Below are 27,575 nucleotides of genomic sequence, written 5' to 3'. Positions count from 1 at the left end.
TGTGTGTGTGAAAATGGGTCAGCAGTAGCATGCCCAGGAAGATTTTAGGGACTTTATGTCACTGATTTTTCTGCACCAGTTTACCACAATACCAGTCAATGGGATAGTACGCATAACCAGGATTTTAGTGTGAGGGGAGCAAAGCCAAATTTTCAGTCCCCATTTGTCAATTTTTTGTCTCATTTTTTGTCATTTTAAGGACACTCTCTACTCTTTACCATCCCCATTTATCCCTGAGAATTTTCAGGGGGGAGGGGGCAGGGGGGCAGTTTTCCACCCGACTCCCCCTGGCTATGCCCCTGCCCATGCACCCCTCCATGTAGTTTCTGAGCCATCCTGCTCAATGTGTTTGCTAAAAGATAGGAATCATACATATGCATTGTCAATTTTAAGTGGGAATCTGTGCCATTGAATTCAAGTATTTGTGACGTCCCATGTCAAAACCAGACACTTTTGGATAAGTTATCAATTTTGAGGTTTTTACATATCTTAAATATAGGGATATTTTGCTCCGCAACGCTGTATTTTTCCCAATGAAATCGGACATTCCTAAGTGAAGATATTGAGTTTGCAAGTTAATATGGTATATAAATTTGGAAATTGAGATATTGGCCTTTAAAAATATTATTGACAATGTTCATTGTTGAGAGAAGGAATTACCCTGAAAAATGTCTCAAAAAAATAAAAAATGCCAGTTATATTCCAATCTGAAACTATCAGACAATATTTTAAATATTAATAACATCATAAATTCACACCCGGGCAGATTTTTTGCTATTTCTCCATTTACGATCCTGCCCAAAAGTGTCGGGTTTTGACATGGGACATCACATTTAACCAAGAACCGTAGAAGATACTATGGTCCATGATTTTTAAATCATGGACATAGTTTCTTAATTTTTAGTCTCAATCTTTAAATCTTAAAATCAAGACCAATTTGGCATTGCCTCCCCCCCCCCCACCATAATTTTAATTTTCATGCAAAATTGTGAACCATAAGTCCTGTAGTAAAAACTAGAGTTGAATATTCAAATTCCTTTTTGCTAAAATTAGATCAACATGCCATTGCTGCTATGATTCAGGGGGGGGGGGAAATCACTCCCAAACTTTTATAAACTGATCTTAATTATATACAATATTGCTGCCCACCATTCATATCATGAAAGGGACCAGGAGTAGCACCCCTTAATCATTCACAGTTTGTCATAATTGACAAAGTTTCAGGGTTACTGTACTTTCTCTCATGATTTTACCCAGAATTCAACACCAGTTATGTATTTACATAGTTTGTAAAATGTAAACAAATTACTACATGGTGAGAATCACTGCCCTAATGCTTTAGTATGGCATGCTTTATTGGAATTTGTTTTAATGCCCATTCTATCAGAAAATGAAAAATGTTCCACAAAATTGTGACTTTGATTAAAATTTTCACAAATTTCATAAAAATTGTGATCTTTATCACTTTCATGGAGACCATCTTTCAGCATACAAGGGGCTAATTGACACAAAACCACCTGCCAATCACACTGCTATCATTGTTGGTATGTTGATCATTGTTGATATCCAATCACAGAGCAATTACACACTCACAATAATAGGCACACCTTACACAATAGAGGGGTAATGTCCGAGTAGACCTTTTCAATAGGATTGGTTACGCTTGCTAGGTGGCTATTGTTTACCAGGTGTGAAAAAGGCAGGAAGTTAGGGGTGGGGTGGGGTGGTGAAGAGGTGATTCTAGTTTGATTGACAGTTTTGACAGGGGTAAGTGTTTGCCAAGAAGATGTCTTACCCTTCCCAGAATCCTTTGCAGCATGATACTGCATACCTCATTTCATCAAATGCCATGGGGGGGGGGGGAGAGAAAGATAAGTCAGTACAAATGATGTGCCACAAACATGGGTAGCATTTTCGGCCTTTTGGTACATCAATGACCTTTTCTAGGCCAATTTTGGTATGTGGATGGGTTCTTTTTTCAAAATTTTTTTCAGAAAATAGTCCACATTAAGCTAAAAATTTTGAAATTTCCCAACAATTTTTGTGAAATGTAAAAATTTGACAATTTGTGTTAAATTTGGCCGAAAATTTTGAATTTTGGAATATCAATGGGTCCAAATTTCTTGACAAATTGGTATATTGATGGGTCCACTTTCAAATTCTCAATGGCACACCCTACCCAAACCAAACTTGAGCGCCCCCCCCCCTTCCATTACTTTGTACAGGTTCCCTTCATTTTCATTTTGGGAATGGGAATAAATTGGCTAAATCGAGTCAAGAAATTAACATATTTTTCCAGATATGGATGGGATCTGTTCATTGCTAGGTATATTTCATCGTTAATGATAGACTTTGCACTAGATATCAAATCAGTACAGATAATAAAAATGAGAGAAATGCATTATGGGGAGTATAAGATAGCTTCTCTCAAATGTTTGTATACATGTGGATTTCACATGAGATAAAAAAAACAACCAGGATTGCCAAACCTGCCATTTGGTACTAGCCCAATTGGTCAAATTTTGAAGATTTTTCCCTGCAACTTTTGACAGTTTTCTGTTACCGGTACCGGTATATACGAAAAAAATGGATGACCTTTCAACGTTGGCCCCTGCGACTACTCTCAGTTCCTTGTCCCATAGAAACCATGGTTAAGAGAAAAATTTGGTGATTTTTTTTTTAATTTGACCCCGCATTCAGTCCGCACTTTTTTGGCAATCCTGTATTTTCATATCAGGTGTTCAAGGACATGTGAAATATTTATTTTTAGCATTATACCATAAGTCCACACATAAAACTACAATGTATGCTGGTGTTACTTGTCCCCATGTAGTGTTGACTAAAAGGAAAAGTAATCTAATTATAACATATTTATAAGTATTGAATTTCTATCAAGTTTCCTGTTAACATTCCAGCATATGACAATATAGATATATAGTGTATATTCCCACCCAGTCGCTAGTAAAATCACAAAGTTATGAATTAAATTGTTTACTAGAACTTTTACAACTTCCTACGTTGAATACCATTAGGCTTCATCAGGCAATTGACCTGCTGGGCTGGTTCATACTTGCATAGCAAGTTGTAAAAGTAAAGTTCCAGTAAAATATTTAATTCAAAACTTTATGATTCCAGCAACAGTGCTTGGAATGAACAAGGAGGCCCTTGTTCTTTTTTCAAATGTGGGATTCTGAGGAATAAACCTTCTAGAGTACCACAAAAAGACTTGGAAGTGATTCTTGTTCTCTGATAAACTTATTTATCTGCATTTTTCATTATTTTTACCTCACATTCTCGCTGCTTTTTTTTCTTCATTTTTATTTTCTCAAGGAAAAACATGTTTTTTGTGTTTTTATGTGTTTTCCTGTTTTTCTTAAATTCTGTGGATTTGTCCATTTTTCTGTGACACGCAAAACTTGCCATTTTAGCCTAATCCCAGAAATTGAAAACCAAAAGATGATTTTTAGTACGGATAAGGAGTTTGGACTGTACAGGCATTCTGCACACTCATCAAGCATTAGATTTGTTCTGTGTGTGTCCATAGAATTAAAACCAGGACTCCCTATATTGCCATGTGCTATATAGCGCGTTCAGTTATCATGTTATGTGAAAAACACTGGTGGTCCTTGCCTATGTAATGCACACACAAACGAACACAACTCTAAGTGACTGATAATCACACCATAGCGCATTGGCTTGCTCCTGAGACGCAGTCTGTGTGTCGCGACGTGAAGCATATCTAGTATTGAGCATACCCACCAATCAGTTTCGGATGCATTTTGAGCAAAATACAAATACCCCCAATTTTTGCCCCGTGCATGTATCAAGATAGCTCAAGATGGTGGTCTAGTCCTGGTTCTCTGGTTTTAATTCTGTGTTTGTGTCTGTCAGTGTTTGAATATCATCCACAGCTGTTACTGCATAAAGTGTTCAAGTATATACTATTAATATTATATTATATCAAGGGTAATATACTTGGAAAACCTATTTCCGATTATCAGAGAAAGTAGTTATGGTAATTAAAATCATCCAATATTTTCACTAGACTCTTTAAGGGCTGGGGTATGAACGTTTGGACAGTATTTATTTTGGGACATTAGAGCACATCAGACATATCGAATTGCATTCTGAATACGAAGAATGTCATTCTGATATAAATAATAATTTAGATTTTTTGAAAATCGCAATTTAATACACATTTTATGGCAAATCATTAAAATCGATATTTTTGATATTTAACAGTACTTGAAGTAAACTTTATAAATCTGATGATTTATACTTAAAGTGTATGTAGGTGGTGAAAAGCCGACGATCAATTGAAAAATGTGACCTTTCGTATTGAAGATATGGATTTTTTTTCCCCAAAACACCAAAAAAAATCAGGTCCTTTTGGGAAAAAATCCATATCTTCAATATGAAAGGTCAAAATTTTCAATTGACCGTCGGCTTTTCCTTCCTGCTACATACACTTTAAGAATATATCATTAGATTTATATAATTTACTTCGAGGACTGTTATATATCAAAATTTGAAAAATATCAAATTTTTATAATTTGTCATAAAATTTGTATTATATTGTAATTTTCAAAAAATGGAAATTATTTGATATCAGAAATACATGCTTCGTATTCAGAATGCAATTCGATAGGTCTGAGGTGCTCTCATGTCCCACAAAAAATACTGTCGAAACGCAATAAACGCTCATTTTAGATCCCTTAATGCAGAAATATTAATTTGTGATTTTCTAATCTAGCCTCCAAAACATATTAATGGAAATTCATTGACATTTTCAACCAGTCATAATAAAAAAATACTGTCATGGCTCAGTGACACCAAATGCCCTTCCTTAGTCTTTTATGCAGTCTATGCCATTAAAAGCTATTACCAATTTATTTCGCTGTATAAATTCGACATCAAACAGTTATTACCAATTTTAGTGACTAATGGTGAGTTCTACTGCAATTCAGCCCTCAAAATAAGAATTTGCAAGGGCAGCCAATCCAATATTTTGAAAAGGGCATCAAGGCAATTACATGGTTTTCAATGGCCTGAAAACAGACAGAGATGTAGGGTACCAAGACAACACCAAGAAGCTGAGCCATTCCCAATTTCATCCCAAAGCTTTAGCTTTTACGAGCTTTGAAATAATTTCTACAATTGCTAAAATAAACATTTAGGAGTGATTATCTTCAACTGGCTAGAACTGGTCTCAATTACCAGGGTTTCAGCATCACTGAAGCCCCTACATTGTATAGAAAACATTGATCAAAGCCTGTGACAAAGACTACCTACATTGTAGTTCAAGATAATCTTTTTCCCAGCTGTCACATGGATTCTGTACATTTGCATGTAGAGATCGATATGTCATGTATGTATACTACATCTGCATTTACATTTTGTCAAGTGCTTTTCCCTTCTAGAACTTAATTAAGGACAGTATTTGGTGTGGTTTTATTATTTTTTTGGGGGGAGGAGGAAGAGATAGGGGGAGGGGGTACTCTAAAATTTACATTTAAACAGTGATGCCGCTAGAACTCTGAAACCTGTGCCCATATTTAGGGATTTTTTTTAAATCTTAAAATGGCGGATTTGATCATTTTATATCTCAAATCAGGACCCATTCTTCACTTTTAAGCCATTCCTAAAACATATTACTCCTCTGCATAATACTATCGAATTCAGACTAGATTTTACAATATGAAATTGTGTTCTTCACCCAATACATGCACCTGGTAACAATACTATTATAACCAGCAGTGTTAATAATCAATTTAGATCTAACAAATTGATCATTATTCATCAATATTGCCTGATTTGGCACACAGCACAGATTACATGTCCAAGTACATCCGTCTGTATAATAACGCCACACAAACCATTTCAAATTGTACAGCAGACACTGCATCACTACTGTGGCAAAACGTGTACATGTACAAGTTCCCTCTGTATTAAAATGTTTTAAACTATTGGTTATTATTCTTTTACAAAGAGTAGGCTTATATTTTTTGATAATTTGATGACAAAAAAAAACCAGCACAGATTACATGTCCAAGTACATCTCTCTGTATAATAACGCCACACAAACCATTTCAAATTGTACAGCAGACACTGCATCACTACTGTGGCAAAACATGTACATGTACAAGTTCCCTCTGTATGAAAATGTTTTAAACTATTGGTTATTATTCTTTTACATAGAGTAGGCTTATATTTTTGATAATTTGATGACAAAAAAAATATTAAAAAATTAAATATAGTCCTGTGGGAAACCATCAACTTTCCAAATGAATTGCAAGGATTCCATGAGGTAAAATTAAAATATTTTGCCTCAAGGCCTAATGAATTATCATAGGTAATTTGGCTAATGCTTTTTCAATAAAACTTCCTAAAACATTGCAATCAAATATTGATAACTTATAATTATGTTAATTTTGATGGCTATCCTATACTCTACTCTTTGTATTCATGTGTTGAAAATGAATCTAACTGCCTGGTTCAGGCAAGAATAAAAAATTAAAACTTTGTGATATAAAATTTTCTATTTGGGTTGTTTCCAAGTTTCTAAGAAAGCAAAATGCCAAAATGGGAATATCCACCAAAAATGGACTGTAATGTTAGCATTTTTTACTTTTTGAGATATTGGACGGGCAAACTCAAAACAAGTTTCATATTGATATATTTCATGTCCCTGTTACTTGTATGCAAGGTAGTAGAAATCAGTAAGTAAGAGTCGAGAAGTCCTTTGTTTTTTTGGGTTTTTTTTTTAACGATATCTCAAAACAAGCTCTGCCGACATTACAGTCCATTCGTGATGGATGGTCACAAATCTGAATTTTAGGGAATTCTAATCGGTGACATAACATTCAGTAATCAGGTGTTCCACGGGGTCCAAGAATGGGCCCTGTGAACTTTGACACTATTATTACATAGCATGTTGAACTCACCAATGGTAGAAATGTAAAGAAGTTATATTTTTGGTTTCGTATTTTGTTGGCCGGGTATTTCTCCACTTGTGGTCCATGCCTCCCAAACCACACTGTCCTTGGATGGAGTTCTTTCTCCTTGAAGCAGGCACATTTTAATGAAGCACAGCAGCTGCAAAAAACAACAAAAAATTGAAACTGATAACAAATATCAGAACACCAACTACTTCCTTTTCACAAGGATTATTGCATCTTAATTTGGGCTTTATTTTCCTAAATTTCAAACGTTCTTTCCATCTTTGGTCAAAATCTGGCTAAAATAGCATTAATGTAATTTTATACTTTGAAAATTATCATGCACTATGGAAGTGTGTAGGAAACAGTAGAGTAGGAAATTGGAGCTTGAGGCAGGATAACTTACTTCAGGAAAGATATCTTACCCTTCCCAGAATCCTTTGCAACATGATACCTCCCCTCATTTCATCAAATGACACTCCCATTACTTTGTACAAGCTCTGGTTCCCTAAAGTTATTTTCATTTTGAGAATAGACTGGCTAAACATGGGTCGATAGTCAAGAAATAAACATAATTTGCAAGATCTGGATGTGCTCTGTTCATTGATGTATATATCGTCACTACCGACCCATGTTGCACAAGATAGCAAATCAGTACAGAAATTGAAATGAGAGAAATGCATTATGGGAAGTGTAAGAAGATGTCTTCTCTGACTTACTTGCAACAGGAATCCCATAATCTTGAACAGCATGCCCTTAAAGGGCCATGCTTCTTCCCCTCCGTGTCAAACTTTCATTTTCACTGTCGAAGCCGTCCTCTGACATCATCAGAGGTACCTCGTCAAGTGGCGATTCCTCCTCAGACAATGACCTGAAAAACAGAAGTAAGAAAAATGTATAAGGTTAGCACTAGTATCACTTATGCTGAGGCTTTGTGGGTTTGATAATCTGCAGCTTTCTGATGATGAGGAACACAGAAATAGTTTCAGCCGGCATGACACAGAAGCAACATCAAAAGTACTTGTGACCAGGTGGTATATACACAACATATAACATTCAAGGTTGATGAAACTACAAGGCCGGCAGCCTGTTGAAAATACATGGTTAGCAGTTACAAATTGAGAAACAATATACTTACGATGGGGTACTTTGTTAAACACCAAGGGTTTTAGAATAATAAAATTTTGCTAATAACAACACATAACACATTTAGAATTGTTTGTTACATGTAAGATTTCCTGATTACATGTTAATCCAATGACGACATCAAAAATGGTGGTATTACATCCATCCCCCCTGCTTGTGACCAGGGGGTGTACACGGTCAAATTTCCAAACAGATAATATTGCACAATTTCCCCCCCACCAGCTATTTTCGAAATGTCCATACAAATGCACATTTCTAACTAAGCATGACTATCTTCAACAGACATCCACCAAGATGTATATACTGCAAGGGCCAGTAACTTTCATCATAATATTTAGTTTGACTCATGGGGAGGGGACAAATGTCAAATACCCCTCCTCCTCCCCAAAATTTGTGACTTACTTTTTTGCTACCTGACCCGGTGTTTTCATGGCAGTAACATCTACCTCTTCCATAGTGTTATAATCCTTTCGATTCCGAGCCTTTGTGTCCGATTCCAGCTTTGATTTGGGTTGTTCCATTTTATCGGAACTGGTGCCAGACATATTGACTGGCGCCCTCAGTCATTCAACCGTCAGGTTGATGGCTAAGAAACTTCCAGGCAAATCTGTGTCGAACTTGTCACCAGGATCTCAAGGTATGAGTCTGTGCAGTTGTGTCCAACTTTAAATTTTAACTGTGTTTGTTATTTGTTACACATTTTTACAACATGCAGCATGCACTCCTGTCACAACAGCATGGTTTGAACATGGGCGCATCGGAAGTCGCACTAAGGGTCGCGTCCAAAGTCCCTAAAAAATACTTTCTTGACTGCAACAAGGTTGAACGCTATGTCACCAATAGCAAGCTTTTACATAAACACAAATAACAAACACATTTGGTAGAAGAGCAAGAATTCCGTTTACCAGACACAACTGACAAGCAACGATCAAAAAGCATAATGTAGGAATTTCAAACCAAACAAATCTCAAATATTAAATTACCGGTACTTCCAATGCAATGTATGGTATATCAATCACTAACAAAACCACACATTTTCCACATTTTGATACAACTTTTTTCAAACAAACATATTAGAGACCTGTCCTATCAGGGGTCATGCATGCTTCCACAAAGAACAACAACTACTACAAGCAAAATTGACAGCAACACAATTCCATATAACCACCACAATGTTGTCCACCATTATGTATCCAACACAAGTTGTTTACTCTGGAGCAAAATACATACTGACAACACTTGTTTCACTGTAGAGTATACCAGCACTACCAGGACTGGTTATGGTCATAGTACATTTGTGCACTACACGTAACACATGTGTGAAAGTCATTGATCAGGTTTGCAATACTTTAACAAGACAATATTTTTGCGGCATATTTTTTTGCAATTATTTGAAAGAAGAATTTTTACAGCATAAAACTGTTCATGATATAATTTTATTCCTCCTCCTATATGACAAAAAAGCAATAATTGGAAGTGTGACAATTCTACACATCCAAGTCATTCACAAAATTATGACCATTTTATGCACATTAAACATTTCATGCATTATAATATATGACACTTTGCGATTCATTATCACTCTGTAATAACAAGATGGGCTGGGCTGGCATTTACACAGGTTGTGGTACACATTCTGGTGGTAGCCTAGATACAAAATTCAAACTTTTTTTAAATTTCAATTTGTTTAAATGCCTGAAAATTAATACAAATTAAACTGGAATTTGATGCAAATTAGATGCAAAACTTGAAACAACAAATTGAAATACCTACTGAGCGATATTATCGTCTATATTGGTATATTTCTTGATTGTATTGTTGACAGCATCACTAAATGATACTCAATACAGTCTAAACAGCTATTACACTCAGTGGTGCTGCCTACCATAGATAGCGCACAAATATGACCAGTGATACTGTCTACTGCTAGCAATTAGCAAACATATTCACTATCAGTAATGATGTCTTCTGAAGAGAGCAAGTACACTTAGTACCGTCTCTACCATCTGTAGATAAACTCAATAATGAGCTCTACTGTCGGTAGCAAATACATTCATTGAATGACATCAAATACTCAAGATCTTTACTGAAGATAATTTAAAGCATTGTGATGCTGTTTACTGAAGATAGCAAATACACTAAGTGATGCTGTCTACTGAAGATAGCAAATACACTAAGTGATGCTGTCTACTGAAGATAGCAAATACACTAAATGATGCTGTCTACTGAAGATAGCAAATACACTTAATGATGCTGTCTACTGAAGATAGCAAATACACTTAATGATGCTGTCTACTGAAGATATCAAATACACTTAGTGATGCTGTCTACTGAAGATAACAAATACACTTAGGGAACAAACCAAAAGATCGATGACGTCCTATAAATGAAACTAGTTTCGTTTAGGGGAGGGGGTAAAATACTCGATTACGTTTGTACAAAAACATCGGTCTGAAGAATGTGTCATTATTATTATTATGTCAAAATGTTCAACATTTCATTATTACGTTTCTGGCAGGGAGGGAGGGGGTCGGCTGAGAAACGAAACTAGTTACGTTTATAGGACGTCATCGATCTTTTGGTTTGTTCCCTTAATGATGCGGTCTACTGAAGATAGCAAATACACTTAATGATGCTGTCTAGTGAAGATAACAAATACACTCAGTGATGCTGTCTACTGAAGATAGCAAATACACTTAATGATGCTGTCTACTGAAGATAGCAAATACACTCAATGATGCTGTCTACTGAAGATAGCAAATACACTTAGTGATGCTGTCTACTGAAGATAGCTAATACACTAAGTGATGCTGTCTACTGAAGATAGCAAATACACTTAGTGATGCTGTCTACTGAAGATAGCAGATACACTAAATGATACTGAAGATAGCAAATACACTAAATGATGCTGTCTTCTGAAGATAACAAATACACTTAGTGATGCTGTCTACTGAAGATAGCAAATACACTAAGTGATGCTGTCTACTGAAGATAACAAATACACTAAATGATGCTGTCTACTGAAGATAACAAATACACTTAGTGATGCTGTCTACTGAAGATAGCAAATACACTAAGTGATGCTGTATACTGAAGATAGCAAATACACTAAATGATGCTGTCTACTGAAGATAACAAATACACTTAGTGATGCTGTCTACTGAAGATAGCAAATACACTAAGGGATGCTGTCTACTGAAGATAACAAATACACTAAATGATACTGAAGATATCAAATACACTAAGTGATGCTGTCTACTGAAGATAGCAAATACACTTAGTGATGCTGTCTACTGAAGATAGCAAATACACTAAGGGATGCTGTCTACTGAAGATAACAAATACACTAAATGATACTGAAGATAGCAAATACACTAAGTGATGCTGTCTACTGAAGATAGCAAATACACTTAGTGATGCTGTCTACTGAAGATAGCAAATACACTAAGTGATGCTGTCTACTGAAGATAGCAAATACACTAAGTGATGCTGTCTACTGAAGATAACAAATACACTTAGTGATGCTGTCTACTGAAGATGGCAAATACACTAAGTGATGCTGTCTACTGAAGATAGCAAATACACTCAGTGATGCTGTCTACTAAAGATGGCAAATACACTAAGTGATGCTGTCTACTGAAGATAGCAAATACACTCAGTGATGCTGTCTACTGAAGATAGCAAATACACTTAGTGATGCTGTCTACTGAAGATAGCAAATACACTAAGTGATGCTGTCTACTGAAGATAACAAATACACTTAGTGATGCTGTCTACTGAAGATAACAAATACACTCAGTGATGCTGTCTACTGAAGATAGCAAATACACTAAGGGATGCTGTCTACTGAAGATAGCAAATACACTCAGTGATGCTGTCTACTGAAGATAGCAAATACACTTAGTGATGCTGTCTACTGAAGATAGCAAATACACTAAGTGATGCTGTCTACTGAAGATAACAAATACACTTAGTGATGCTGTCTACTGAAGATAGCAAATACACTTAGTGATGCTGTCTACTGAAGATAGCAAATACACTAAGTGATGCTGTCTACTGAAGATAACAAATACACTTAGTGATGCTGTCTACTGAAGATGGCAAATACACTAAGTGATGCTGTCTACTGAAGATAGCAAATACACTTAGTGATGCTGTCTACTGAAGATAGCAAATATACTAAGTGATGCTGTCTACTGAAGATAGCAAATACACTTAGTGATGCTGTCTACTGAAGATAACAAATACACTTAGTGATGCTGTCTACTGAAGATAACAAATACACTTAGTGATGCTGTCTACTGAAGATAGCAAATACACTAAGTGATGCTGTCTACTGAAGATAGCAAATACACTTAGTGATGCTGTCTACTGAAGATAGCAAATACACTAAGTGATGCTGTCTACTGAAGATAACAAATACACTTAGTGATGCTGTCTACTGAAGATAGCAAATACACTTAGTGATGCTGTCTACTGAAGATAACAAATACACTAAGTGATGCTGTCTACTGAATATAGCAAATACACTAAGTGATGCTATCTACTGAAGATAGCAAATACACTCAATGATGCTGTCTACTGAAGATAACAAATACATTAGTGATGCTGTCTACTGAAGATAGCAAATACACTTAGTGATGCCGTCTACTGAAGATAACAAATACACTCAGTGATGCTGTCTTCTGAAGATAGCAAATACACTTAGTGATGCTGTCTACTGAAGATAGCAAATACACTTAGTGATGCTGTCTACTGAAGATAGCAAATACACTAAGTGATGCTGTATACTGAAGATAGCAAATACACTTAGTGATGCTGTCTACTGAAGATAGCAAATACACTAAGTGATGCTGTCTACTGAAGATAGCAAATACACTTAGTGATGCTGTCTACTGAAGATAGCAGATACACTAAATGATACTGAAGATAACAAATACACTTAGTGATGCTGTCTTCTGAAGATAACAAATACACTTAGTGATGCTGTCTACTGAAGATAGCAAATACACTAAGGGATGCTGTCTACTGAAGATAGCAAATACACTTAGTGATGCTGTCTACTGAAGATAGCAAATACACTAAGTGATGCTGTCTACTGAAGATAGCAAATACACTCAGTGATGCTGTCTACGGAAGATAGCAAATACACTTAGTGATGCTGTTTTACTGAAGATAGCAAATACACTAAATGATACTGAAGATAGCAAATACACTAAGTGATTCTGTCTATTGAAGATAACAAATACACGTAGTGATGCCGTCTACTGAAGATAGGCAGCAGTAAATTGCGCTAGGTTACTTGTAAGTGCCATAAATAAAAAATAGTTCACAATATTAAGTGATGCTGTCTATTGAAAATAGCAAATAAACTAATTGATGCTGTCTTCTGAAGTTAGCAAATACACTTAGTGATACTGTCTACTGAAGATAGCAAATACACTAAGTGATGCTGTCTACTGAAGATAACAAATACACTTAGTGATGCTGTCTACTGAAGATAGCAAATACACTTAGTGATGCTGTCTAATGAATATAGCAAATACACTAAGTGATGCTGTCTACTGAAGATAGCAAATACACTCAGTGATGCTGTCTACTGAAGATAGCAAATACACTAAATGATGCTGTCTACTGAAGATAGCAAATACACTTAGTGATGCTGTCTACTGAAGAAAGCAAATACACTTAGTGATGCTGTCTAATGAATATAGCAAATACACTTAGTGATGCAGTCTACTGAAGACAGCAAATACACTCAGTGATGCTGTATACTGAAGATAGCAAATACATTTAGTGATGCTGTCTACTGAAGATAGCAAATACACTTAGTGATGCTGTATATTGAAGATAGCAAATACATTTAGTGATGCTGTCTACTGAAGATAGCAAATACACTTAATGATGCTGTCTACTGAAGATAGCAAATACACTTAGTGATGCTGTCTACTGAAAATAGCAAATACACTCAATGATGCTGTCTATAATAATAATAATAAATAATATTTTATTTTTCCCATTTTTGGAAGTCCGAATTGCTCGTTTTTAGTGGTTTTGACCCAAATACACTTAATAATGATGCTGTCTACTGAAGATAGCAAATACACTCAGTCATGCTGTCTACTGAAGATAGCAAATACACTTAATGATGCTGTCTACTGAAGATAGCAAATACACTTAGTGATGCTGTCTACTGAAGATAACAAATACACTTAGTGATGCTGTCTACTGAAGATAGCAAATACACTAAATGATACTGAAGATAGCAAATACACTAAGTGATGCTGTCTACTGAAGATAGCAGATACACTAAATGATACTGAAGATAGCAAATACACTAAGTGATGCGGTTTACTGAAGATAGCAAATACACTTAGTGATGCTGTCTACTGAAGATAGCAAATACACTAAGTGATGCTGTCTACTGAAGATAGCAAATACACTTAGTGATGCTGTCTACTGAAGATAGCAGATACACTCAGTGATGCTGTCTACTGAAGATAGCAAATACACTTAGTGATGCTGTCTACTGAAAATAGCAAATACACTCAGTGATGCCGTCTTCTGAAGATAGCAAATACACTTAGTGATGCTGTCTACTGAAGATAGCAAATACACTTAATGATGCTGTCTACCGAAGATAGAAGATAGCAGATAGCAAATATACTAAGTGATGCTATCTACTAAAGATAGCAAATACACTAAATGATACTGAAGATAGCAAATACACTTAGTGATGCTGTCTACTGAAGACAGCAAATACAATTTTATTTAATACCAACTGAGACAGTAATAATACTGTCTACTGAAGATAGCAAAATAATACGCAATAACTTCCAATTGCAAGGTTAACAGCAACAAAAAATTGGTATTTTCAATTTAAAGTAAAAACGTAGTTCAACATGGGTTAGCTTTAAACAAAATAAAATAAAATAAATCCTTAGAACAGAGGCATGTATAAAAGAGATTGAAGTATGTGGCTAATGTCAAAAAGAAATAAGGACAATAGGCTATTCCAGTTGAAATCCATACACCCACTATGGAAAACACGACCTTAATGTTCCACACAGGGACTGTAAATATCAGATGGGGTTACCTAAATGAGTCCATTTCATTACCCCTGTGTGGGAGATTAATTAAAATCATGTCTTCCAAAGGGATGTATTGATTTCAAATGGAATAGGCTACATGTATAGACAGTATAGCCCAATATTGCCAATATTGTGAAAAGTCAATTTTCAGATGTTTGCATCATGATAAAAGAACTTTCTATCTGCTTTAATAATTTCATATTTAACTGACTATCAAATATTACATACAACAGCTGAACTTAGCTGAAGGAAACATTGGGTACACAACTACACATATATTTAAACAAAAAATAAATCATTTATTGACCGTAAAACTACTTTGTCTTTGACATTGTGAACAAATTCAATCACTCTTAAAGGCCCATCCAGTGATTTGCTCATCCGGACGATCATAAAAATCATCAAAATTCAGATTTTGGTACCTTTGTCATTGCCATAGATGTACTAACATAGCTTGCTAGTGATTCAGCCAAAATACAAGACAAAAATAAGACATTTTACATGAATCTGTAATTTATATACTGACAGTATATAAATTAGCTATAATGTATTTGAATGCTGCTTCAACTTCATCGATACTGCTGTTTTCTTTGTTTTTTGCCAAATCTTTTATTTCAAATATACCAAATGACAATTTGAATGACTTATCCTTCACTTTTAAGCAATTTATAAACAATTAAAATATTTTTCACACTTGCACTTTGATCACTGAATGGGTCTTTAAAAAACTTTTTCAATTTTAAATTAAACTAGAACAGGTACATTTTACTTTGCTTGTTTTGCACAATAACAAAATTTAACACATACTCTACTGGAATCAATGCTACATTTTTTTAGCACAACAAATGGCAAGAAATTGCAACAAAGCTCTGTAAGACTAACAATAATCAAAATTAATACAACAAAAATTAGTAACTCTACATGTAAACTATAAGGCAAAAACACTAATAGGTTGCAAACAAATCTCGTTAAAAGTGTCTTGATTTAACTATAATTGATAGGCTTATAACTGGCAAAAAAATAAGACTCATACACATCGTGTATTGATATAGAATGGCATGCGCAGCTGGGCATAGCAGTTACGCTAGTTGTGCAATGCCTGACACGTGCTCGCGTATGTAAATTTATGCAAGCATAAGTTGGGACTTTATTGACACACGCAGTTACAAATAACAAAAGCGGAACAAACTATATTACTATTAGGATGTCTTAACCGAACTATTAGGTATTATAGTAGTCTAATGTTTTTGCGATATTCAAAATTTAACAACTAGAACAGTACACACAATTTTAACACCAGGTCTGGATCTTTGTTTTAATAATAATACCAGTCAGACAGGCAGTTATAAATTTACGTAAGATACATACCACACCCAATAACAAAAACCCACAAAAGATTTCACTTCCTCTTTTCATTATCAGCGATTAAATATCAATTTCCAACCCAAAACATTCGTTTTCAATTCCTGTTCACACAATTTAAACTATTACCATCATGAAATTGCATGTGTTACTTGAGCTGCCTGAGTAACATGCATTTACCACCCTGGTAACTTAAGAATTTGGACTCCCATCAGATTTTCCTGCCTGGTTGTATTCTGGTATGTGTGCAAAGAACATTTGAAGAGATTATAATATACCCAAAGAGTACCTACTCAAAATTGCCCCATGTGTAACACTATGGTAAATCAGCCATTTTGTTTTGTCACTCATGGAGGGCAAATAGTGTACATCCGGCATTCATCGGCAAGAGTCCGAAATTGAACAATAATTTGCATCTTTAAGCTTGTGGGTTACAATGGTCTGAGTGTGCGCACTACAAGATGTAAATGCGCATTATTGGCACAACGCATTGGATGCAAAACACAAACAAGCAATCCGAGTTTACAGGGCACTGGGGGTGCACTATTTTCCCTCCATGCGCGACAGTCGACACACAAACATGGCAGAGTCGGTACTCTTCGATTCTACCTCTTTGAAAGAACCAGACCTGTTAATACAGAAAACCTGGGGTTCACTAAACTCATTACAGAATTTTAAAAAATACATTTAGGCTACAAAAATGTAATAATCAAACACGATAAATTGTTCATTTACTATTAAATACAACCCTTACCTCTTTCTCGTATATGGATATGACATCCCTCTATATCCTGGCTCCATTAAATCCATGATAAGAATGGAAATTTCAACAAAATTATTACAAAATCACTAAACTGTGCATTCTTTGGTAACTAAATCACAACTAAATCATGTGATAATACTCAGGCCTGATGATTGAGAGCTAAAGCTTACATTAGATTTGTATATTGTGTGAAATTCATCCTCAACTGTGTGAAATAACACACATGGCCACTCATTAAAATTCAATTTGCATCCGGTAAAATATAATTTTAATGCTCTGTGTGCTAAGCCATAAGATTCAACATAAAGTTTTGAGATATTTTCTCAAAATATCAAGAGCTATTTTAAGAACCCCTGAACCAATACTAGGCTTGTTTCTACTCATTTGCATGCATTTTTCATGCTGATTCCAAATATGGTCATGAAAATTTACATTCCTGAAAAATTTTGGAATTTTTAAAAATAATATGAATATTGCCATCTGCCATCAACATCCATTATTTGTGGATTTGCAAAATGAAGTTCCCTTGAAAAAGCTGGTGTCGTCGTTGTTTAATTGCAAAATATAATAAAATACCCACAAATTTAACTCTTTCCACATGTGGAAAGAGTTAAATTTGTGGGTATTTTATTATATTTTGCAATTAACCAACGACGACACCAGCTTTTTCAAGGGAACTTCATTTTGCAAATCCACAAATTCCCAGAAATTCACAAAATCAGAAGGAGACACAAATCAGGACTTGTGTTTATTGTTGTAATTTTTTTTTTTTTTTTTTTTTCATCAAATTTGTTTTCGTCAACATTACCTGACGATTCATAATAGGCACACCATATACCCCCCCCCCCCCAATGTTTCACCAGATTCACATTAATCTCAAGGGGTCATATTTTAGGAAAAATCTCATGCCTGTTCATTGCCAGTAATGAGTTCGTAATGGTATTCCCGCAGTGTGTTGTGCCATCGTGTAGGTTGCCAAATTTTGCACCCGGATCGTCACAAAATTTGCCAGGTTTATGGGACGATTTGGGGGGTTATTAATTAGGCCTGGTTGTTGACAGTTGTCGACGTTGGCTTTTTAATTTTGTCGATTGTCGACAATGAAACTGCTTGCCGATACCAGCGCTAATGATACGTGATGGGATCTTTGACATCGGGAGAGCTCTGCAATTTTGGCCTACATAGTACACATAGTGTTCTGTTCACTAGATACAGCCAGGGTTCGATTTAGAGGGGTTTTACATGCACAAATCAATGCATGTAACTTTGGCTCTGTGCATGTAGAATTTTGCCTGTGCATGCAAATTTTGTGTTATTCAGCCCATTTTGAGGAATTTATAAATCAAAGTCGTGCATGTAAATTTTATTTTCTAAATCGAACCCTGGATACAGCGGTTTAAAAATTTACTTTTTGTTGACATTTATAAATCAAGCAAAATTTTCAATTTACGGGTAGGCCTAATACTAGGATTTCAGTTTTTTTATTTTAATGAATTTAATATGTTCTTTTGAGGAATGAAGTTTTTTCAGGAAGTTTTGAGTTTAGGATCGCAAGGTGAGTGAATTTGTTTCTTTGTTTGAGCGATCGTAGCCTTAAAAAAAACCTGAACTCTGAATTGACGTGGACTTGTTTCGTATTAGCTTGGGTAGCCTGGGGTATGGAAAATGAAGGACAATCACGTTTTTTAATATTAAGGCCAAGTAAAATAAATAACATCGTTTTATTGCCCCCGGCCTCACCGATTTTAGGAGATTTTCATATTTATTTTGTTTCTAAAATTGTTTCTAAAAAAACATGTTATTGTTTTAAAAAGAAGTTCTTGATTATCATTATAAATACATTGCAAACACTTTCTTCTTCAAGCTAGGGTAGGGCTATGGGGAAATAACAAAAATATATGGGGCCTCCCCATTTTTTGATGATAATAAAGCCTGCTTCATGCAATTGCAATTTTACACAGAAATGAATACCAGGTACCGGTACCGGTAGTAAATTTGTAACAAATTATAATGTAATCTGGGTCTCCTTCACAAAATTTTGAGAAAGTCCGTATGATATGCATGTTATTTATTTTACATGGCCCCCATTTTTACATGCTATTTTTTGTTATTATTTTGTCTAATGAAATAAGCATCACAAAAATGAAAATGTTCTGGTAAGTATGAATTAGGAGTTCATTCATATATTTTCATAACTAAACGGTTGTTAAATGCCCGAGGGGCCGCTTGCATACAGAACATTTCGGGACTCTTATTTCATCAAATACCGGGCATCAAATATGTGTTTATGTCCGGCTCTCGACCAATCACGTGTGCTGTTACATCATGTACATAGCGTGTATGTATGAACTGAGTTTATTCATATTTTCATGATTAAATGTTTTTTATGCTCTCAGGGCTGCAAGTGACCCCTCAGGTATATTAATTCTGAATTAGGGGTTCATTCTTGTCATTCATATTTTCATGACAAAATGGTTGTTTAGGCCCAAGGGCATATTATTTTAGAAAATTGCTCCTGGTTCATGTGAATTTTACAAGGACCAGGAGCAATTGGTAGCTTTACGAGGGTAAATTTGCTCCCCGCGCCCACTTATTTCAAGGCTTGTTCCCTACTACACCCATCGTATGTGTGAGTTACGGCTTTTCACAATCCTTACTCACACACGCATGTACATTAAAAATACATGAATACGAGTTTTGAATTGGTTGTTTTGATATGCTTACCTCACTAATATCTAACCTCAGACAATACTTACACTCATTCGGTTTGCTTTAATGTTGTCACAACATATTAGGTAGCAGTCTTAATCATTTGGTAGTAAGTATCGTTAAGTAAACGGGGAAAAAATGAAAAGAATTTCTGACAAACACAGATTAACTTGCTCAAGAAGCCATGTTTACATTATTCGCACATGATTTTACGCCGGAACTACAATGACCTGTCAGGCTGACCTGCATGACCTGTGAAGTTTTATTCTTGAGTCGCAGATCGTTATTAACAGTTCAGAAATCCCGCTAGCCAAGTCCAGGTAGCCAATATAAGCGAATTAAACGACGCGAAAGAGGCTAACCGCTAAGAACCCATAATATCAATACGACTAAGAGAACTAGATCTACATTATCATATAAGTGCATTCACTAAAAGGAATAAAAATAAACATGTATTGTAGACAAAATTATATTATTTCATATAGAAACAACCTGTCGTGTTTAAAATATTGCAACGGAATATAAATGAGACATAGCGCTGAGAACGATTCACTGAAGTGTAATGATATTGTAGTTCGTGACAAATAGCCACGAGCGCCACGAAGTTATGAATAGCCGAAGGTCAATATGATGCATGATGGGAAGTCAACATGCTGAGATAAATAAACAATTCACGTAGGTGTTTGTCGAGAGATGGTGAGATTTTCATCGCTTTTTAACTCATTTAGACTCCGTAAAATTTTACATCCATAGTGCAGGTGGCTTTCCAACACTCGTGTGACCCTCTTAAATCAACATTTGTGTGGGAAGGAATGCGGTAAGATGTAGAAAAAAGTGATGACAATCTGACTGTACGTTTACACATTTTGTACTGACTCTCTGGAGAACTTTTATATTACCTTGTTTGTATGGAGATGGTTTATATACCGGCTCCATACATTCGATGTATGTAGTTCCCTACCAAGCATCTCACATCCGGGACACCGGGCATAAACGCTGTTTATGCCCGGTTCTCGACCAATCACGCGCGGATCGTGCGCTGTGATATAGCGTGTATGTATGAACGAGTATTCATAACCTCATTAATAAACGCGATGCGTGCGATCCAATTACATTTAGTTATTTGTGAAAACGCGAACGCAAATCGAGGTCATTAATATCTCACAATTGACCGCAAAATGCGTAATTGTTCCAATGTCGCACACAATTGACCGGCGTTTGCGTGTTGTTGTGCGTCGGACAAACTGCGCGCGCGCTGACTGCCGTATTTGGATTACGCGTTACCATATTTGCACAGATTGTGATACGCACTTTTGTTATTGGTCGTCCTGTTTTAGCCTGATCGATTTTTGGAAAGGGAAGATGTAAAAATCATCTACTTTTATCAACTTTTGAGCAAAATTTTGTGTTATTTTGTAAGGGGAGGAGATTAAAGTGACGGTTATGAATGAGGTTAATAACTTTGCATCGGTAATATGTCGGGCATTGTGAAAAATCTAAACATTTTGCTTTGGACCTCGGAATATTCGGGATATTCCTCGGTTCCAAAGGCAAAATGTTTAGATTTTTCACAATGCCCTCCAAATAACCGATGCAAAGTTATTAACCTCTAAATCAAGTTCAATCAAGTCTGAACGTCTTCAACAACAACATCAAAATAAAAATATGCATGATGAATTGATGATGTGTATGTCCACCCACCCAAAAGTCACCATTTGAAACATAAACAATAACCAAATCCCCAATATTATATTATTAGTAGGCAAATATATCAATCCAGAAACACACATGCAGAAAAACTACCTAGGCTAGACTAGGACAAATTCTACACTTGAATTACATGCACTGAGCCTATATGTGGCAATGGCGAGCACGACTGCCGAATTCGATGCCATGTAATTATACGTGCAATTCTTACCACGTAATAACGCAAAATTCCAATAGAAATCACAATTGTGGTGTATCTGGATCGAATAATTATATACTTCTTAAGGCACAGTTACATAGAATATTCTTCAGTACCTTGATAAATGTTGGTAATAGTTGGCAGACTTAAATCGTGATGTGGAACTTGAGGCGAAACGTAGCGAATAGTGATCCGCCATTATCCATTTCCGTATTCGTGACCTTTGACACATAATTAAAAGGCAGGAAATTGTTATGCTGCCCTCCTGTCAAAATTAATTTTAAACCAAACTTTTCGAAACTTGAAACATATGAACAGATAAGACAATAAAAGAAATTTAAGAAAGAAAGATAGAGAGAGAGAAAGAAAGAAAGAGAGAAAGAAAGAAAGAAAGAAAGAAAGAAACAAACAAACAAAAAAGAAAAAAGTCAAAGAAAGAAAGAAAGAAAGAAAGAAGAAAAGAGAGTTAAAGAAAGAAACAAAGAAACAAACAAAGAAAGAAAAAAGAAAGTCTAAGAAAGAAAGATAGTCAAAGAAAGAAAAAAGAAACTGAGCAACGCTATTGATTGATTGATTAATTGATGTTTTATTGATTAATATATGTTGATTGATTGATGTTTTATTTTTATTGATCGATATATTGATCGATATTATAATATTGTTGATTGATATGTTGATTGATTGATTAATTGATATGTTGATTGATTGTTATATTGATTGATTGATAGGCCTATATTGATTGATTGATATATTATGATTGATCGGTATATTGATTGATTGATATATTGATTGATGGATACATTGATTGATGGATACATTGATTGATTGATAGGCATATATTGAATGATTGATTGATATATTGATTGATTGATATAATGATTGATTGATATAATGATTGTGTTTGATTGGTAGATGAATTGATTAATTGATTGATTGATTGATTGTTGGACTGACTGACTGATTGACTGATTGACTGATTTTCCTTGACGGCATTCATAGATTAGTAGACCAGCTAGATATCTCTTGGCATTCTGGGTTTATTTGTATTATTCTGTCCGTCAGACAAATCGGAAGCAAAACTTATTTTGATGACGGCTGAAACTGGAAAGGCGTCTACTTGGGGATCACCTTTGTGCAGTCAGTGTGTATACATGTGCTTCAACTGGTCTTCATATTCATTATTACAAGCAAAAATTGTCTCATTTTCTAAAAATGGCGCATGCAGTTCAGAAACACTCAACAAACATATCTGAATTTTAACCTCAATTTGTGGCGTATGAGTTTTGTGCCTAACACATTCAAAAGGTTGTTCAATGAATGTACAAACATATTTGGGCTTATACAGAACTCAGTGTCCCCTAACCGTACATATACACTGCAAAAACAGCAGGGCACTTGAACACTTAATAAACACTTGAACACTTAATAAACACTTGATACAGTGAAGGTATATAGGGAGTGTTGATTTATAAACACTAAAATAACACTTAAAGGGGGATTTCGTGATCCTAGCATCCTCTTTTTATGACATTTTTCAGTAGATATCCACGAAAAAAGCTTATTTCCAAAATTTCAGTTGATTCCGATTTTGCGTTTGCGAGTTATGCATGATTATGTGTATTACACTGCTCCATAGACAATGTGTTGTAATTTCGTTCTGGTGCACCAGAACGAAATTCAAATTTGGCGATATTTTGCTAAACGAATTAATCTGCAAGAAATATTTGGTACATAAACATTATGTAGCCAGAGGTAGGCCCTACGGTGTAAAAATCTCAACTTTTTTTGGGAAAAGTGGGGGGATGAGGCTGTGGATCACGAAATGCCCCTTTAAGCACCTAACAATCTGAAGATGTTTATGTTTTTAACACAAGATTGTGTTTTTAACACTATCTTGTATTAAAAAATATAAATACCTTCATAAATTAAATTTCATATTGGGGAAATGTGACTGGGAGAATTTATGTATGGCGTGGAGTGGTGTGATACCAGATGAGCCATGCGGAGAATGGATTTGATTTTTGGTCATGTGGGAATTGAACCCAGGACTTCTCGCACCCGAAATGTAAAATGTGCCACGCTGCTAGCTCCCTTTCACAAGAACCTGCATGTTTACAGATTTTTTTTATGTTCAAAAGGCGGATTCAAAAACAAATGAACACAAGCAAACACAAATAGGCCTAATAGTTTTATTTAAGATTGATCAATGTGTCAGAAACTGAGAATAAAACCTAAAAGTCATTGAAATTAAACCTATTCGCACGTCACGTCTAGTTATGTTCTCTTCAACTTTCAGCTGAAACTCTAAAAATAATACAAAGTGATACTTTTAACCAGTCTCTTTAAAAAAAAATTAATTGATACTGAATTGAAAATAACACATTATACAAAAGGCAACTATTTTCATATAATTAAAAGTATATTTCCATAAGAATAGAGGCTTTTTCAGCACAATTAAAGCTTTTTAATATCGTAAGAAGTCACTTCAATAATTTGTATTGGCATAATGACTTGTTGAACTCTGAGAGATACATTAATTATTAAAGAACGTCGTCACTCAAATGGAACGGAAATAACACCAAAGGTTCCTGTAATTTTCTGCACCGATAGTCTTTAAATAAAAAATCATTCTGCATTGTTTACCAAGAATATAATTTTGGTATCGAGCTTAGCTTATTACTGTAATAGGTCTGTCACACTACACCGAATAGGTCTTCCGTACAAGAAACGGATGGCATTTTAGTAAATCCGTTGTTGTTCGTCAATGATCGTTTTATGTTCTTTTTATGTCCTGCTATCAGCAACGTTTCAAGTATTCGTTTGTGCATGCACAAAACTTGAAACGGAGTGTGCCGAATACACGTGTTCGGTATTTATCCGATGTGTGTTCGTATGGTGCTGCATATTGCCGGAGTTTGTTCGCCCTCCTTTCGTTCATGTTCGTTCTTTGTTCGTTGCACTCGGCCCGTGTTCGTTGCAAATACGTTCCTGTGAGGCCTTCACCATAGCATATTTGTGCATTCGGTGATGTACGTTGACCCAGACCGTGTTAGTGTCACACTACACCGGATCGGTCTTCCGTATAAGAAACGGATGGTATTTTAGCAAATCCGTTAGTGTTCGTCAATGTTCGTTTTATGTTCTTCATATGTCCTGTTATTATCCGCCAAATGCGTTTCGTGTTAGGTGATGTTTGTTTAGTCCGTCGACAATACGTTTCAAGTTTTGTGCATGCACAAAACTTGAAACGGAGTGTGCCGAATACACATGTTCGGAAGTTGTCCGATGTGTGTTCGTACTGTTCTGTAGGCCTATAGGCCTATAATACCCTGGGTATGTTCGTTATTCTTTCGTTTATATACCGCGGGTGTTTGCAAGGTTTCGCAGGCGCTTGTGCCGGATGTAGGCCTATGGCGAACATGTGCATCGATCATGGGGGGGGGGGGCTTTCTGAAGGGTGTGTGACGCAATATCATATTTCCCCCAGTACTTTAGTGACTGACAAGTAGAAAAAAGGGGGAAAGGAGAGAAAAAAGAAAAGAAAGTGAGAAAAATTGAAGAGAGAAGAGAAAAGTTAAATTGCACGTAATTTAGTAGTAGGCCTATGCATGTAAGTAGTATTGAGGAGGGAACTTTCTGAAGGGTAGAGGACGCAATATCAAATTCCTACCAGTTTTAGTGATTGACAAGAAAGAAAAAAGAAGAGAAAACATGGAAAAGGTTAAATTGTATACGTTATTGAGTAGGCCCAGGATAGTAGTACTAGTAAGCCTAAGTATAGGCCTGTGATTATTATAGACAGTGCTTAAATGTGGTTCCTTGGCCCAAAAGCCTGTGAAAATTACTGCCGGCCAGTCCATATGCAGGGCCCGTGATATTTTGTCACCAAAGTCAGTATTTAAGACGGACTTATAGGTCTATTCCTGACTTGAACATATCAATCCATGCATGCTTTACCTGAAATTACGAGTCTGAAGTCTTATATCTAAGTGTCAGTGGATCAGTGTAACATTTTAAATTTTGCAAATTCAAATCGGACCTTCTTTGTTTTTTGTTTAAGGCAATAATAGTGTAAATATCATGCACTAAAAACAATTTTCCAAATTTTCCATTTTTAAAACTAAATTTATACACAATAGGCCTAGGCCTAATAATGTAAATAGGCCCTACAGTCCCCATGCAAATGGCTTCAATTGGACTTCCTTTTTGCTTCTGCTATGGACATCCACGTGTTATTTTTAAAACAATTGTTTATATTATACAATAATGGTGAAAACTTTTTAATGGCAATTATAGGCTTTCGTTTCACCAATTTGCGGCTGTTTCAAACTAAAATAGTACCCAATAATAGTGCTAAAATTGATCCAAAAAATGACAAATGGCTTCAATTGGGCCTTCATTGTCCAAAGGTTTCAAACCTCTATATAGCCCCCGGACGCTGGTTGCCCGATATATCAGATTTGTAGACATTTGGTACTTATTATATAGCCAATATTTGACCATTTTCGTCAAAATTTACCCCTTAAAAGTTGTCTTTCCCCACTTTGTTCACCCTCTGAAAAAGTGCTTGCTACGTCACTGCCTCTAAGGGGTCAAAAACCCTCTCAAACACCCTCTCCTCCCCCACTTTTCTGATAGGGTGGACGTCCCTGTTGGTGCCACATGCGACGGATTCGCCGGTCATTTGTCGGACGTTGAACGATTGAATATAAAACGCCTGCAGGATTATTAGCGGCCACAACGCATAGAGAGACGAACGGGAATCGGACGCCCAAATCCGGACATTTGTCGGACGTTGACCCCCAAATCCGGTCATTTGTCGGACGTTGAACGATCGGATATAAGACGCCTGCAGGATTATTAGCGGCCACAACGCATAGAGCGACGAACAGGAATCGGACCCAAAATCCCACCGAATCTTCTGCCGGACTGGTGATTTTTCCACCGAATAAAATAATTTTGTATTCGGTGATGTACGTTGATCCAGTCCGTCGTAGTGTGACAGACCTATAAGTTGTAGCTTGAAGATAAGTTGCATGATCGGGACCTAAGTCCGCATTCATTTTGTACTATACTTTACAACTTTTACAATTCGACTTTTGCATTGCCTTAGTTTAGATTAGGCCTAGTTTAATTTAGTTTAGTTTTTATTTTATTTTAGTTTAGTTTAGTTTAGATTAGTTTAGTTTGGTTTAGTTTAGATTAGCTTAGTTTAGCTTAGTTTAGTTTAGTTTAGTTTAGTTTAGTTTAGTTTAGTTTAGTTTAGTTTAGTTTAGTTTAGTTTAGTTTAGTTTAGTTTAGTTTGGTTTAGTTTGGTTTAGTTTAGTTTATCACATCTATTTATCAAGAAGTGCGTGCTTATGCTCTGCAAGCGTAATGCATCATGCTATAATCTATTGATGACGACTCGAGTTTGCTTAGAGAACTTGACTTTATAGCTAAAAAAAAAGGGCTCAGCCCCATCGTGTACATTGTCGTTCGAAATCAATCGCGTAATTATTAGTCGACTTTCTACTTTCTTTCCGGCATAAACACACTTTGAACATAACATCTGCTTTCTAATCAATTTGGGAATGTCATTTATACCATAATATTTATAACAAGAAAACAAGAAAAATATATACATAGGCCTACACAAATGAAACGCAAACAGAAACTTT

General features: G+C 35.6%; 1 protein-coding gene across 1 annotated transcript in view; it reads right to left on the bottom strand.

Annotated features, from left to right (window-relative positions):
- The window catches only part of LOC140146813 (probable phospholipid-transporting ATPase IIB), a 77,259-nt gene extending 55,136 nt beyond the window's left edge, over window positions 1-22,123 (bottom strand). Inside the window, 5 exon segments of the mRNA XM_072168692.1 lie at window positions 6,945-7,095; window positions 7,658-7,718; window positions 7,721-7,809; window positions 17,292-17,328; window positions 22,032-22,123. Of these exon segments, the coding sequence (XP_072024793.1) occupies window positions 6,945-7,095; window positions 7,658-7,718; window positions 7,721-7,809; window positions 17,292-17,317 (327 nt within the window). The 5' untranslated portion in view covers window positions 17,318-17,328; window positions 22,032-22,123.
- Window positions 22,124-27,575: the final 5,452 nt, after the last annotated feature.

This window comes from Amphiura filiformis, chromosome 2 (assembly GCF_039555335.1).
Source record: "Amphiura filiformis chromosome 2, Afil_fr2py, whole genome shotgun sequence".
NCBI lineage: Eukaryota > Metazoa > Echinodermata > Ophiuroidea > Amphilepidida > Amphiuridae > Amphiura > Amphiura filiformis.
Note: the sequence above shows the minus strand (reverse complement) of the source record. Positions and strands in the feature narration are given on the sequence as shown.